Source organism: Electrophorus electricus, chromosome 18, assembly GCF_013358815.1.
Source record: "Electrophorus electricus isolate fEleEle1 chromosome 18, fEleEle1.pri, whole genome shotgun sequence".
Lineage (NCBI taxonomy): Eukaryota > Metazoa > Chordata > Actinopteri > Gymnotiformes > Gymnotidae > Electrophorus > Electrophorus electricus.
Window position 1 is genome coordinate 15604916 of NC_049552.1, and position 17500 is coordinate 15622415.

Here is a 17500-nt window from a genome sequence, read left to right on the forward strand (position 1 = left end):
AAGTGTAGTGGGACGTGTAACAGGAAGTGTAGTGGGACGTGTAGAAGGAAGTGTAGCGGGACGTGTAGCAGGACGTGTAGCGGGACATGTAGCGGGACGTGTAGTGGGACATGTAGCGAGATGTGTAGCAGGACTGTAGCGGGACATGTAGCAGGACATGTGGCGGGACTGTTCGCATCTTTTCCCTATTTCCAAACTTGTGAACTTTTCCGGTCGAGTCAAGCCGAGCTAACATTTCGGCATCTTCGTAGGCTCGCAGCTGTTTCTTGCACAGATGACTGCACGTTTTCCACACACCTGTGCTCAGTCGGAGTTCAGGAATAACTGCTGAGAGCAAGTGGATGAGAGCCGTCACCTTCCACAGGCCTACACGGAACACGTCTTTTTGTTCTTTTTAGACACATTTCATCCTTTACTTCAAATTCCAAACGCATCACAGGAGCAAACTTTTCTTAGTCCAAAGAACTTGGAGTTTTACCGGTTCCAATAAAACAACAGTTGTGGGGTAGCGGTGGACCTGGCACCTCCACTCAAACTCAACAACAAACATCTGGTCCTCCAGATCTCCTCTGAGGAGCAAAATGAAAGACGCAGAACAACAGTTTGCAGTGTATAATTTTTTGCATGTCCTCAAAAAAACCAAAAAAACAAAATAAATCTCGATCTTCCACAGGGAAAGTCTTTTCAGAGGAAAAGACGACTTAAAACACTAAGGGGGGGGGGGGGGGGGGGTGTTGTGTTAGTACAAAGCAGAACTCACTTGGATAAGAGTTCAGTCTGTATTCACGTTCGTGCAAAGAGCGTCTGATATGGAGGCTGCGTTTGCCGTCTACGTCATAGCACTGGTGAGCTGGCGTTCTCACCTCAGCGCTGATGAGTTTTGACGGGTCGTGATGAACGGGTCGTGATAAACGGGTCGTGATGAACGGGTCGTGATAAACGGGTCGTGATAAATGCGCTTTCCTGAGCGTTTCCTAGAGCTCCGCCCTCGTCACGGAGGCGCAGGTGATAGCACTTAGCGCACGCTCGACTGAAAGGTAAAGAGTCGCCTAGCAACGAAAATAAACAAAGTTGCGTGACTATAGGCCGACCACGTGGCAAAGGCGTCTTAAGAATGCAAAGCGAAATAAAAATGTGTATGTCTGTCACACACACATATATACACATATACACATACACACACACACACACACACACACACACACACACACACACACACACTCACTCACACACACACACACACACACACACACACAAAACAATACTGGCCTAACTATGCTTAAACAGAGTCATGTAGAAACAGTGCCTTCAACATGCCTTAAACTCTAGACATTAAATCTCTGACAATGGACACCTGCTTTTTACACAAATTTAACAGTTGTGATTCTCACTCCAAATTTTGTTTTTCACGGTTTCTACTTTTGAGCAAAGATTCCACTGTTAGTTAAAAATACTGATACTAAAATAGAATTATAGTACTATAAATGCATTGTTATACTATATGACAATTATATTGCCATACTATATTGATCCTAGAAAAAATCTGTAGCTAAGCTCATATCTGAATCATAAACAGATACATGAAGTCTTTCAGGATTTGGTGAATCATAACCAGATACATGAAGTCCGGATTTAGGCCTCATCACAGTACGGAAACAGCACTAATTAAAGTAATTAATGACCTGTTGTTGGCTTCTGAATAGGGTTATGGTCTCTTATATTGCTTGATCTAAGTGCAGCATTTGACACCATAGATCACAACATTTTACTAGACAGACTCAAAAATGTTGTTGAGTTTAGAGGGTATAGCCCTTTTCTGGTTTAAATCTTATCTAGCCTGTCGATACCAGTTTGTCAACATAAATGGAAGCTTTTCAGCACACAACAGGTTTAGCTATGGTGTCCCACAAGGATCTGTTCTAGGTCCTCTGCTTTTTTTTACATATATGCTGCCTCTGGGTGACATTATACGTAAACACCGTGCTGGTTTCCAAACCAGAGGACATATATCAGCATAGTACTACTGAGGAATGCATAAAGAACACTGGATGTTGAGGAACTTTCTCTCACTTAACCCTGACAAAACAGAGGTGCTTCTACTAGGCCCAGAGACAGTGAGGGCCTCCCTCTCTAATTACTTAATGAACCTCAATGGTCTCCCAATCACATCTTCTCTAACAGTTAAAGATCTTGGAGTGATTATAAATCCCAGTCTCTCATTCAAAGCTCATGTAAGTAATATTTGTAGGACCGCCTTTCAACACCTCAGGAACATTTCAGAGATTAGGAACATGCTCTCCTTATGTTTCAGAAAAGCTAGTCCATACATTTACCACTTCCAGATTGGACTACTGTAATGTCTTACTATCTGGCTGTACCTGTAAGTGCCTAAATAAACTCCAGCTAGTTCAGTGATCCAGCAGCCAGAGTTCTTACTAGAACTAGAGACTTTGATCACATCACTCCTACCTCAGCTACATTATATTGGCTCCCAGTAAAATTTCGTATTAATTATAAAATATTTCTAATGACCTACAAAACTCTGAATGGTCTTGCCCCACATTACCTTAGAGAACTCCTAGTGCATTACGATTCACCACGTCTGCTTAGATCAAAAGATGCAGGCTTTTTACGTGTACCAAGAATAAGAAAATCTACCACAGGGGGCAGAGCCTTTTCCAATAATGCTCACACACTATGGAATAACCTTCCTGTAAATGTTTGAGACTCAGACAAAGTCTCAAAATCTATACAGTCAGGCATTTTTTACTTCTTCCTATCTTAGGTAAAGGTGTAGATCTGGGGGTCCGTGGGCAACTGGGATGTAATCCGGGATGTAAACTGGGATGTTTTGATGCCGTCACTTCACCTCTCTTTTGTCACTTAACGCTTGTGTATCCACCTACCCCTGATGTCATGATGTTACTGATGTCATGATGTTACTGATGTCATGACTCCTCCCACCACCCCGTCTGATGCCCCCTGCTGTAGCCCACCACACCTCCACCCCAGACAACTACTTCTCCAATGCCCTTGACTGACATTCTCATGCAAGATGGGTTTTGGACACACACACACACACACACACCTACGAAACCAGACTAGGACTTCTAGAAAATGGAATAGGCATTAATTGTTTATTTCTTTAATGTCTGTTTTCTTTCTCCGGCTCTTCCGCGTGCTCTGTGGGGAGTTTAGCGCAAACATGTGTAACGCTGCTTGGTGACAATGACCACTGTCAAAAACGCCACAAAAATAAAGCTGAGTTTGAGTATGTTGTACAGCATTTATATTGTTGTACTATATTATTCTGTTGTGTTACTATACTCTTATTATATTGCTAATTATTAGACTATTTGTGGTCATTATTATATTATTCTTTGTCAGTTTGTGCAAAGTGCTCTTTTCTCACTCTCAAGCCAAACTCTTCGGTTGGAGGAACACTAACTATCAGTCCTGGAAGTTCGGGTTCCTTTTAGGTAAAATGGTGTGTTATCTCAGAGCCATAGAGTCTTGAGCACCAGATATTTACTGCTTGCTGGAATGCGGGAATGTGGGAATGCGGGAATTCCAGCTGAATTCCTCCAAACTACTTTCATGGTTAAAAATTCCGTGTTATCACCTGTTGGACAGGATCTTATGATCTTATATGGAATGCAGATAAATCAGAAACATGAATCTTCTGACTGCATTTGTGTTGAGGGTCAGCGGCCACGGTGAATCTAGGCCTGACACGTTGCTTCAGTTTGTCTGTGCATGTATGTGACTGCACTGTTAGTCCTGGGGAGACCTGCCTCTCTCTCAGCCATGCCTAAATGTGCAGGTGTGTGACACACACACTCACACACACACACACACACACACACTCACACTCACATATACTCACACACACACACACACACACACACTCACACACACACACACACACACACACACACACACACACACTCACACACACACACACACATTCACACTCACATACACTCACACACACACACACTCACACACACACACACACACATTCACACTCACATACACTCACACACTCACACTCACATATACTCACACACACACACACTCACACACACACACACACACTCACACACACACACACACACACACACACACACACACACACTCACACTCACATATACTCACACACACACACACTCACATATACTCACACACACACACACACACACACACACACACACACACACACACACACATTCACACTCACATACACTCACACACTCACACTCACATATACTCACACACACACACACACACACACACACACACACACACACACACACCACTGGCTCACACCTTCAGCCAAGCTCACAAAACCTCTTCTCCATTCATCACATTTCACAATCCCACATTTGGGCTTGATATAACGTGATGTTCTTTTTCGCTTTCAGCAGGTCCGGCCCTTTCGCGCTCCAACTTGGATGGGGTGGCCCAAACTGGGAAGAGGAAAGCAATAAACATACCTGTAAAGTCAACAAGACAGACAGGGAAAAGGTAGAGGAAGCGTCCAGGACAGGTAAGCGCGCCAGAGGCTTTCACGCTTCAAACAGACCACAGGGAAGGCCTGCTCACTGGATTAGGGAAATGTGTTACTGACATGTTAGGAGCCAAACCTTCCACAGAGCTGCTTAAACCTTCCACAGTTACATAAACCTCCCGTAGAGTTAAACAAACCTTCCACAGAGCTGCATAAACCTTCCACAGTTACATAAACCTTCCATAGAGCTACACAAACCTTCCACAGAGCTGCTTAAACCTTTTACAGTTACATAAACCTTCCGTAGAGTTAAACAAACCTTCCACAGAGCTGCTTAAACCTTTTACAGTTACATAAACCTTCCGTAGAGTTAAACAAACCTTCCACAGAGCTGCTTAAACCTTTCACAGACCTGCTTAAACCTTCCATAGAGCTGCATAAACCTTCCACAGTTATATAAACCTTCTGTAGAGTTAAATAAACCTTCCACAGAGCTGCTTAAACCTTCCATAGAGATGCATAAACCTTCCACAGTTACATAAACCTTCAATAGAGTTACATAAACCTTCCATAGAGCTGTATAAACCTTCCATAGAGTTAAATAAACCTTCCATAAAGTTAAATAAACCTTCCACAGAGCCGCTTAAACCTTCCATAGAGTTGCATAAACCTTCCACAGTTACATAAACCTTCCATAGAGCTACATAAACCTTCCATAGAGCTGCATAAACCTTCCACAGAGATGCACAGACAGTACTATGTTAAATGGAGACATCTATTCACTCAGTCGATTTGACGATCTCATTCCAATTAGGGCATTGATGAGTCAGTAATGTTAAGGAAATAGCAGCGATGTGGCGATGAACCTTTACCACAAAGGTAAAGTCATGAAGGCAGATACGCACAGATCAATACCTCATTTTCACTTGGGTGGTTTTTTATACGTAGCTCAGCTTCCTGCAGAGCTAATTGCCTGGCAGCTCCAGCATGTCTGAGTTCACAGGGCAGTCAGAAAGTGTCTGTTGGTAAGCTTTGCATGCAACACCCCTGTCACTCATCTGAAGGTTATTTACCAGGTGAGCCCTTAATGAGTGCCACGGCCTGTACACCACCAGCCAATCAAAATGCATCTCTCCCTTTACCCTCCCTACTGTGAAGCTGGGAGCAGTATAGAAAGGAAGATGAATAGGTTACTCTGGGTTAGGATTCTTTATTCGATCCATCTGCAATTCATAATGATATTGGAAATTCTTACTGACATGAATGCTAAGTCAACATGGGCTTGAGGGCTTCTTAAGCAGCCTGACCAAAGGACCCTAGGCTCACTGGTTTGCGCACCGATGATGCTGGGAGCGACGTGGCACTGCTGTCTAGGTGACGGCATTCTATCCGCTGTCGATCAGAACAACTCCAACCAATTATGGGCTTCTGTGTTCTCTCACTTGCTAAAGAGCAGTGATGTGCAGGGTCTTCAGTCGCAATGATTAATGATTGGTTTGTTTAAGCTTACATGAGCCAATCCAACACTATCACAGTAAGTGTCACTGCATTCAGTCCTTATCAGGGCCGGGCCTTGACTTGGGCTTTCAGAAGGTGAAGACTCGGTACAAATGACATTCACACATTCACCAAGAACTAACAACACAGAATGTCGCAATAGTTACTGAGGACCCCGGCCATTTTAAGCCTGTGTGAATAGAGATTAGGACTGATTTAGGATCAGTTTGCATCTAGGATGTAGAGAGTAGACACCTTTTTTCCTTCAGTCCAGTTGGCAAATCAAAACAGGAAAGACAACGCCGGGCCAGACACTGTGATCCTAGCGGATGGAGACATCTTTGCTTGCTCTGCCTGCTTTTGGGTTCCTTTATACTTTTGAACCGCTTCTGAAAATAAGCCCCACATTCTTTCGACAGCATACTGTGTTTTGTTTTTTAATGGGAAATAATTTTACTTGTCTTGTTTCATCGTTAACAAACCGTTCTCGGTGTGATTAGGGTGATGAACACGGCCTAAACAGAACTAGAGCTTGATACTTGACATCTGAGCCGGCCGTTTCGTTTAGCCTTCAGAACGTGCGTGCTGTGTCGATGCACAAGCGCTGGTTAGCAGCGACAGATCGAACCTACGAGCTTGCCGAGTTCTGCTTCACCAATGCAATTGTCACCTCCTTTTCAGAGACACTGCACTAGGATTCTTAGCTGGCTGGCTGCCTTCCAGACACGGCTGACTGCTCCAAACCTTGGGAAACATCTGACAGACGCAGCTCTAGACTGAGATGGGTTTCAGAATGTAATGGTGCTGCCAGAACTGAGTCACAAATAGCTGTAAATAAATAAATAAATAAACCCACACAATTAAAAGTCACCAATCGGAGTTGGTGTCTGGAGTTGTAGTCTAACACCAACACTGATTAGAGCTCGACTCTGATATTCACTGATGTACAGCACAATCTAGTGGTCATAGCAAATAAATACATGGAAACATATGAAACGTTATTGTTGCCATATGTGCAGAAGCACAGAATAAAGTCTTCTGATGTTTCAGTGAATCAATACATCACTTTAGCTCTATCACGAATCGCACTGTGTCAGATCAGCGTTCTGACGAAAACTTTCACCGCGCCCTAAAGATTTAGTCATTAACTTCAGAAAAAAACGCAAAACAAAACTGTTACGATGACGTAAGCATGATTCACCTGCTTCAACCTTGGTGTGGTCCGTCCGTTCTGTTACTTTCTCCTGACTGATGAGGTAATCAACAATGCGCACTCCGATTGGTGGCTCGGTGTGGTTCCACTCCACAATGACCAATGAGCTGCTTGGCTCGTACGAGTGGGACAGCCGCAGCCTGAGCAGAGAACGCCAGTCAAATCAGCGTAAAAATCCAAACAATCAGGTGTGCCACATGTCCACAAACAGCGCAGGGAGTCGGCGCCACGCTGGCGACTGCTCGTCTTACGTGGGCCGGGGCAGGGGTGCACACGTCGGCAGGCCGTCGGCGCCGAAGGCGCTGGAGTCACAGCGGCACCAGTCGTCGATGACGTCGCCCTTCCCTGAGCACCACAGCAGACCCATCAAGGCCTCCTGCAGAGCCTGACAGAGACAGACGCAACGTGTCACCACCGCGGGAAACTCACCGCACCTGTACCGCACCTGTACCGCACCTCTCCCACCTCGGCATGTACTCAAATGGCCTGGCCTGCCACGGGAGGTACAGTGCCACCGGAACTCTTAGGAGGCCCTTGAGGGATGTCGCTCAGGTTTGAATGACAGAATAACGGAATTACAGGCATACAAGGTTCAAACAGGGACTCATATGGTAGAGATTCAAACAGGGACTCATATGGTAGAGATTCAAACAAGGACTCATATGGTAGAGAGTCAAACAGGGACTCATATGGTAGAGATTCAAACAGGGACTCATATGGTAGAGAGTCAAACAGGGACTCATATGGTAGAGATTCAAACAGGGACTCATATGGTAGACAGTCAAACAAGGACTCATATGGTAGACAGTCAAACAGGGACTCATATGGTAGAGATTCAAACAGGGACTCATATGATAGAGATTCAAACAAGGACTCATATGGTAGACAGTCAAACAGGGACTCATATGGTAGAGATTCAAACAGGGACTCATATGGTAGAGATTCAAACAGGGACTCATATGATAGAGATTCAAACAGGGACTCATATGGTAGTGAATCAAACATTTATATTAAGCCAGATCAGTGGTCATAGCAAATAAGTGCCAAAGAGTTATTCTGAGACTACATGACCTCAGCCTGAAGTGCTCCATGAAAACATACCCCTCAAGGTGCCTTCGCCCCTTCACCCACCTGGTAGGTCTCGTTGTTGTTGATGAGCTCGTAAATGGGCGTGGCCTTGGTCACCTGGAGAAGCACAGGCTCTGCAGGCCGCGGGGGCCCAGGGCTCATGTGGCAGAGGTGGCAGGCCAGCGGGCACTGACCCTGGGAGCTGCAGTCCATACGCACCCCTGCTGCCATGCGCTTGGCCCCCGAGTCCAGCAGGCTGGCCACGTAGGCGGGGTAGGTCAGCGTGCGCGCCTCCTTGTCCCGCTCCTCAGACTCGTCCGACGGAGAGTTACCTGCGGCGGAAGGGTGGGAGGTCAGCAGGTAGTAGACACGTGTCACGGCAGCTCACTGACAGCTGCTCACGATACAGTCTGGCCCTCACTGCACTGAGTAGAATATTCGCAGCATCAAGACTCACAGAACAAGATTTCTCTCCATTTTTCCTCTCCCTGACAGAAGCTTCAAAAAGCAGGCAGCTAACTTTGCTGATGCTTTTATCCAAATTGCATCTGAGTACAACTTGAGGGTGTTGCTCAGGGGCCCAACAGTGGCACCCTGGCAGTGGCAGGGCTTGAACCGGCAACCTTCTGATTACTAGTCCAGTACCTTAACCACTTTCAAAATCCACCAATCCTTTATACCAAATTACCTTAGTAAACAATAACAATTAAAAAGAAAGGCGTGTCTGTACATCCACTGTGAACAGAGTGAACAGAACGCACTGCCACGCACTGTTGGATCAAGCCATCAAGTGTCCAGAAAAGTTTAGTCTCTGTCTAAGGAAACGGGTGGGAGAGAGAGAAACCACCCTGCTGCAATTCCCCAAATGTTGCACTTCATAAATGTAGCAGAGTTAATACAAGTCCCTTATCCCTCTGCTGAGAGAGAGAGAGAGAGAGAGAGAGAGAGAGAGAGGGAGAGAGAGAGAGAGAATACCACCTCCACTGACGTCCTGTGCAAAATCCTCCTTCCGACAAGACATTTTTAATTAAACGTGGGTTAATTCGCTGGGTTCAAAGCCGGATCTGTTTGGTTATTCATTGTCTGTGTGCAGCCCTGCATGACGGAAGCAGCCCTGATTCACGGCGTGAGCTGGCAATGTGTGAACAAGCTTTAGCAACAGTGGGCATCGCCAGAGGAGAGATAGGGACAGAGAAAGCAGGTGGAGGAGATGGAGGTAAGACATGGAGGATGAGGGTGGGGTGCTAGGGATGGGGGTGGACTCAGGGGAGGGGAGCGTGGAGAGTGAGGTTGGGCAGAGGACTCCATGCTGCACTGGTGGCATGTCCAGGCGTGTCCAGGGGGAGTCTGTGCGGGGACGGAACCCACCCCCGCTGTGAGGGGACGCTAATGCCCAGTGTGAGGACCCTGATGTGGGCGTGGCCCTGATAGAAAGGGCAGTTGTGTGCGGAGGGACACGTGGACAGTGTCCTGCACAGGGGACGCGCCCCAGAGCTAAAGGCGTTGTGACGGAGACCGTCACTCTCTGAAGAGGAGGAAGGTTAAACGTGTGCTCCAGCTGCTACACCACAGACCTGCTCTTTGGTCCGGTGCTCGGAGCTCACGTTTACCTCCCGTCAGTCTCGGGTACAAGTCCTGGGCGTGGTGGCTGCCTCCAACCTTCATCACACTGCCCTATGTTTTTGGAAAGAGCGCCAAGCTCCACGATTTGCACCATCTTGTCACAGCCTGAAGGGGACGACTAGCAGGATCCCACCCCTGTTCGGCTGGTCCGTACAATATTCATTTGTTCTTTTCTACCCGGTTCGACTTTTAATAATAACATATAACTCTCCTGCCAATGAAGCTTTGCTGGTCTGAAACTGAGAGAGAGAGAGAGAGAGAGAGAGAGAGAGAGAGAGAGAGAGAGAGAAAGAGAGAGAGAAAGACAGACAGACAAGCACCCCAGGGTGTGCCAATTTGCTTTGACATGTTTGCTCTGCAGCTGGGCTTTATGATTGCTAGAAAACACGCAGAAGCCATTGAAGGACACATTAAAGGAGAGAAGTGAAGGCAAAGGGGCCTTTGGATTAGCCTCACATTTGCATGAGAAAGCGCGTCAAATCTGAAGTTTAACGCTCCTCTCAGTGGCGAGGGAGCCTTTGATATCCGGGAGCCGTTTGAGGGATTTTCCACGTGCTGCTTGCCAATTATCAGATGCCGCAGAGTAGCCGAACTGCGAATTCTCTGCACTGCTAATCTCAAGGCCCGTCTACGGGCGCGGAGCGGCAGTTCTCCCGGCGGACACTAGATGGTGCTGTAGGTCTGCGGGGACAAATGAACTAGTTTGGACGGATGCCCAAATAAATCTTCTTACTCCGGCGGAGCAGATTGGAAAAGCGCAATCACGTGATTGGGTAAGAGGATAACGAACGTGGGTTTCCCTTTCATACATTTACAAAGTAGGCGATATAGAATTAAGCACTGGGGAGTTGGAATAACGAGGACGCACTAGGCGTATTCAACGAGAAACGGTCCCGTAAGAGGTTTACCGAGGATTCCGATCAATACAATCTGCGTACGTACAACGGAGGAGTCACGGGAGCGTGAGTTGCGCCGCGCCGACGCGTCCGGTCGGGAAGTTCATCTGAGCACTCACGCAAACCCCCAGGAAAGGCAGACAGCCCCTGATGCGTAATGCGAGCGATTCCACCTCCGTACGGTCTATGGCCAAACACAGCAACGCTTGTCCCGGAGGACTGATCCCCGTTCCCGGGCTGCAGGCAGCACGGGTGTGCGCGCGGCTCTTTGCTGCAGACACACAGCATGTGTTATGCTTGTTCGGTAAAACCATGCTTTCCAGCAGCTGCAGGACTCCAGGCTTCACCGAGTGGGCCGAGATAAAGAGCCGGAAGGTGTCGGAGTTGTTTATTTCCCTGGACTGGGTCATCTCGCCTGGCCTGTGCAGTGCCTCGTCTCGATCTTTGTACGTTGGATTGGTCCTACCGCTCTGAGAGCGCGGCCCTGCCCTGCCCTGCCCTGTTAGTCGGGCACCTCTGCCTCCTAGTAACATGGGCAGAGAGCAGCTGTCGTCATTTACCTCTGCGATTGGGCCTGCCTACCCACACAACCAGGTGTGGGGGTGAAACAACTCGCCCGGTCAGCGTGGCATGGTGTGGCTGCTGCTCACCCCTGCTACACCCTGCCCTACACCCCAAGGCAGAGGACACACCCAGCACTCAACATTATCAACAAACCTAGTAGTTAAGAAAACAGGAGATGAAATTTGGTGGGGGTTAGAGGTTTGGAGTTAGTATTAGGGCTAAGGATTAAAAGATAGAAGTTAGGGTTAGGGGTTAGGGTTAAGGATTAGGGGTTAGAGGTTAGGGTTGGGGTTAGGGGTTAGGGTTAAGGATTAGGGGTTAGAGGTTAGGTTTAGGGGTTAGGGTTAAGGATTAGGGGTTAGAGGTTAGGGTTAGGGGTTAAGGTTAAGGATTATGGGTTAGGGGTTAGGGTTAAGGATTAGGGGTTAGGGTTAGGGGTTAGGGTTAAGGATTAGGGGTTAGGGTTAAGGATTAGGGGTTAGGGTTAAGGATTAGGGGTTAGAGGTTAGGTTTAGGGGTTAGGGTTAAGGATTAGGGGTTAGAGGTTGGGGTTAGGGGTTAAGGTTAAGGATTATGGGTTAGGGGTTAGGGTTAAGGATTAGGGGTTAGAGGTTAGGGTTAAGGATTAGGGGTTAGGGTTAAGGATTAGGGGTTAGAGGTTAGGGCACATCCTCACATACTGCTGCTCCTCACACTGGGACTGTTTTTACAACTAAATGATTTCGTTGTCTCAAAAATGAATTTCAGCACTGAGAGTAAAGTACAGCTACATCTCCTATCTGCTTTCGGGAGGTTTTCATCATTAAAAAGAAAGGAAAGACTAAGGGGAAAGAGAGTAAAACAAAGACAGATAACTGAGGTTCGCTTGCTAGCTAAGCGGTCCAGCCGAAACAGCTCTCTCCTCACACACTGATTGCATCACGCCGCGTCTGAGAGCTTCTATATTTACTGTATGAATTTCATAACAATATTGACACAGTATGAAGGCGGAGACTTTATTTGATCAGAAGGCGGTAAAACCCCAAACAGCCCAGAATCGACTCTGCGACCTGAAACCTTGTTTTTTCACAAATGGGTCGCGGTTGTTTTCATCTCAGAATGATGAAACGCAACACATATTGACCTGGGACAGTACGAAGGCTTTAGAAGTGTCTCTGGAAGCCAGGGCACAGTACTATATTCGGGCCTCGGGCCGTCACATAGGCGCCAGGCTGCGACGTTTCTGGTTGCCTCTGGGGAAACCCCTCGATGGGCTATTCTAGGGTTTGGAAAGGTTGTGCTAAAAATCTAAACGCCATGGAACCACTGGCGTGTTTGTGATTGTAAGTTTAATTTGACAGCGTGCTGCTCTGTGAGTTAGACTTGTGTGTAGCACTAAACGCTGAACTCCGAGGGGAAGCATCTCCTCACGTGCAGTATGAATCAGGCAGGTATGACTCGCCCCTGGTTCTGTTCCCTTCATCGTGAGCCGGTGCCATAGCAACAGTGTAATAATTAAATGGTTGTCACAGCCAGGGAGTTACCGCACTGACCAGCTGCCGTATTCCCGTGGTGAGCAGCTGGCCTGTCTGTCATGGCCAGATTACACAGAACTGTTCCACCCTGGACCGACCCGCACGCTCAGCCTGGAAGCTGCGCCTCCGCTACGGGATGGTGGGATTTCTACAGGGTGTGGTTAAGAGATGTGGAAGGCAGAGTCGGAACGCCACGCCAGACATTCTTCTGAAATTCACGGGTGATGGATTGCTTGTGGGGAGAAATGCATCATTGTTTTAGGGTGTGATAAGGTTCGATTGGACCGGCTCTCTTGGAAGGAGAAAGAAACAGCCCCGGACATTTTGACATGGCACTTCTCAGGAGCAGAACACCTGGAAGCCACACACACCTTGGACTGGTGCATGCTGTCATGCACACTCAGTATTTAAAGTGGTAAGGCTGGCTGTGGGCAGGTCTGTGGGCAGGTCTGTGGGCAGGTCTGGGGGTAGGTCTGTGGGTAGGTCTGTGGGCAGGTCTGTGGGCATGTCTGGGGGTAGGTCTGGGGTAGGGTAATCTACATGTCTGTTGTCCGTAATGGAGCAACTACACTGACATTTCCCTCTGATGTTTGAGCGGAATGAAATTAGACTAATCCAGATTAAAAATCAATCCCTCACTTCCAGATTTCCTGAGTGGCCACTTTCATGTCAACTGACCAACTATAAACACAAGTGTCTTGCAATTCATGATTCAAATTGACAGTAATGTCTGGACCTCCACGGCCAAACAACATTACATGCATATTACATACATGGAGACACACACACACACACACACACACAGGAGATAAAGGAGTCTGCAATCCTCCCACAGCACAGCAGAGAGCAGCGTTACTCAAATATTTGTGTGTGTGTGTGTGCGCGCTTATGGCATGTGGTGACAGACCTCCCTGGTGTCCGGTTGAAAGATTAATTATAAGAAGGGAAGTCAGTGAGGTCCACTTGTTCCTGACCTCCAAAATGAGTAATCGGGGCCAAGCATGGACTGCTCCATCAGGTCCCTGTCTGCAGACCCAATTCTGTCACCAGCACGCACACACACACACACACACACACACACGCACACACGCACGAGAGCCCAGCTCATTCTTTTCCCCTCTCCAGTGCTCCTCGCGCGGTCCAGTTTTAGAACTCTCGTGTTCCATCCGTTCTCACGAGCTGCTAGCAAGCTCGGCCCGTAGGTGCTGAGGTTCAGGTACTCCCGACAACATGAGCTGTACAGATACGCTGCTTCTCACCACGCTTCCCTTTGACCCGCGATTTTTTCCCCTGACTAGCGCATAATGGAAAACTTCACCGTGTCAGAAGAGTGGGGAGGGGAAAAAAAGTCTTTTAAAACCGCAAAAGAGAAAAATGAATGGAATGTTTTCCCACCAGTCAGCAATAGTTCCACAGCGCCAGGACACTAATGACCTCTCTCATATATTATAAATATGCCAGGATCACGTTTCTGAGAGCATGACTTACCAAGGCCACAGATGCAGGCTGCATGGCTCACCGAGTCACTGCAGCCCAGGTAATTAAGATGATAAAAATGTATTCCCTGTAATTACCAGGTGACTTGTGAGCACTCCGGTAAGCCTAGGGGGAAAAAAAACCTGCCACAAAGCAGATTAATATGCGTCGTCACAAAGTTGGACGCAGGGCATTCTTCCACGGCGGAGGAAGCGTACCCCTTCACGGAACGGCGGAATAAAACACAAACTACAGGGAGGGAGATTACAGATGGGTCAGGTGACGGCTCAGTGCGCCTGAAGCAAGCGAACAGGACAAATGGGCTGTGTTATTGCGCTCTAATTGTCATTACGGTTCTTCGCGTACCTCGGCTGTCATGTACGAACCCAGCGAGGATTCAGATTTTGGGCGAGCAGAATCTAAAATAGCAGCATTTGTGAATCCCGATCTATCAAAGCTTCCGTCAGGTCTGATGGTGAGGTAACCTAGGGGAGGTGTTTCCAAAACTGTATTTGAGTGTAGTCTGTAGGGTTACTGGTTTGTGGAAAACTGCTCAAAGTAAGACAAAGTTGGCCCCGTTCTAACAGGGATACAGGTGTGCAGGTCTACAATGGGATCTTACTACATTGCTCGCAATTAAAATGCAGTTTTTGGGAGTTTGAGTGAGAAAAAAACAGGTGGAGAGTGTGCAGCATATTAAACTCACAACATACTGTGTGTGCAGGAAGTGAGCGGGTATTAAACTCACAACATACTGTGTGTGCAGGAAGTGGGCGGGTATTAAACTCACAACATACTGTGTGCAGGAAGTGGGCGGGTATTAAACTCACAACATACTGTGTGTGCAGGAAGTGGGCGGGTATTAAACTCACAACATACTGTGTGTGCAGGAAGTGGGCGGGTATTAAACTCACAACATACTGTGTGTGCAGGAAGTGGGCGGGTATTAAACGCACAACATACTGTGTGTGCAGGAAGTGGGCGGGTATTAAACTCACAACCTACTGTGTGTGCAGGAAGTGGGCGGGTATTAAACTCAGAACATACTGTGTGCAGGAAGTGGGCGGGTATTAAACTCACAACCTACTGTGTGTGCAGGAAGTGGGCGGGTATTAAACTCACAACCTACTGTGTGTGCAGGAAGTGGGCGGGTATTAAACTCACAACCTACTGTGTGTGCAGGAAGTGGGCGGGTATTAAACTCAGAACCTAATATGCTGTGAGATGTTTGCTGGAGTACTTGTGTGTGATCCAGAACCCAAGCACTTCCAACATGCGCTCACTAAAGAGGTTGATCTTGAGGTGTTTTCTCCATGCAGTGCATTTTTCTGCATTTCCGGTGAAGACGTTAGAGGTCTTACAGACCACTGCTGGGATCAGCATGTACATTGAGAAAATGCTTTATCGTGCTTATGTAAATGTGGACCATTCATAGGTGTTACTAAGCATGTCAATAATATAATCTGTTTATGCCAAGGACCAAAACACAACAGTTATGATACTATTATAGTCGGAGGGGCGTATTTCATTTAAATGACATCTAGCAGGGACTGGTGTAAATTACACTATAAATCACAGTCTGCCATCTACTACAACCGGTTTCTTTCCGAGTTTTAGAGTTCAGCTGAGTCCAAAGCGCTGGCTGCGTAGTTTTCCTACCTGGTCGTAGGGATCGTGGGAGGACGTATTCAGGGGACAAAGGAAGCAAGAAGGTTTGTGGAAACATCCAGGAGAGCAGGACATCCAGGAGAGCAGGACATTTCAGCAGGACAAGAACATGTGGTGATATTTCAGGGTAAGGAAGCATCCCCAGAAAGACACAAACGTCCCCTCACAGGACACATCTGTTACTTTAGGGTACTTCATTACTCCTTGTCAATCACCAGAAATTGATGATCCAAGTATCATTGATCACTGTATCAGTTAAATGATAATAAGGTGAGCTTTGGCTGTCACAGTTAATTATCTTCATCTGGCCTGTGTTATGTACTATGACAGTTTGTCTTCTGTTTAAGAGCATTGATCTTGTGCCGACTCATGCGTTACGATCTTTGAAGTCAACAGCTGTGGTGTTTGGGCCTCACTGTGATCCAAGATAAGGCATTAAAATGTAAAACATGTACAATCAGATCCTCACCTGATATCAGACACCCAGATCATCACCTGATATGACAATCAGATCCTCACCTGATATCAGACACCCAGATCAGCACCTGATATGACAATCAGATCCTCACCTGATATCAGACACCCAGATCATCACCTGATATGACAATCAGATCCTCACCTGATATCAGACACCCAGATCATCACCTGATATCAGACACCCAGATCATCACCTGATATGACAATCAGATCCTCACCTGATATCAGACACCCAGATCATCACCTGATATCAGACACCCAGATCATCACCTGATATGACAACATGATCCTCACCTGATATCACACACCCTTATCCTCACCTGATATCATATAACCAAATCCTCACCTGATATCAGACACCTTTATCCTTAACTGATATCAGACAATCTGATACTCACCTCACCTGATACCACTCACTCACCTGTTCCTAATGGATCCTGTCTAACTGACAGCTTCATTTGTTTAGGAAATAATACTTTTTTGGTTTGTTTAAATTGTTTTAAATCTTCAATTACAGCTGCATCCACACGCCACAAACAACTGTATCTTAGTGCTCAAACACTCCGTGCGGACTCTGTGAGGTTTCTAACGTAGTGGAGATGAAGGAAGGTTGACACTGGGAGAAATCGCTTACAAAAGGACCGAATTTTTCCCACCATTTGGCTTCATTCTCTCCTAATCCAGTACAGCCCAGTCGTGGACCCGTTAATCAGACGTCTCGTGTCCCGCATTCAGGCCTGTGTGAGTTCAGAGGGAAAACAGGACACCCCATGAATTCCAGATGAGATTTTAAGAGCCAAGTCGATTTGAAGAGGCAATCAATCCACGGCACACGTCAGCGACTTCAGCGCCTGATACTGATGTCTCGCGCACAGACACCAAAAGCTCGTTCTGGTCTCTTTCTGCTAAATCATCATCGTTTGTCTGGGATGCATCCGGCGGTGTCCTGCCGGAACCGCTGTCCGTTTGCAGCCACCTTCCATCATGCCCTGCA

General features: G+C 47.0%; 1 protein-coding gene across 4 annotated transcripts in view; it reads right to left on the reverse strand.

Annotated features, from left to right (window-relative positions):
• The window catches only part of astn1 (astrotactin 1), a 199646-nt gene that overhangs the window by 13926 nt on the left and 168220 nt on the right, over positions 1-17500 (reverse strand). For all 4 annotated transcript variants that reach the window (XM_027011363.2, XM_027011361.2, XM_027011360.2 and 1 more), the window contains 3 exons: positions 8352-8620; positions 7472-7605; positions 7209-7360 (listed from right to left, as the gene is read on the reverse strand). In XM_027011363.2, coding sequence (XP_026867164.2) covers positions 7209-7360; positions 7472-7605; positions 8352-8620 — 555 coding nt within the window. The remainder of the gene's footprint in view (positions 1-7208; positions 7361-7471; positions 7606-8351; positions 8621-17500) is intronic.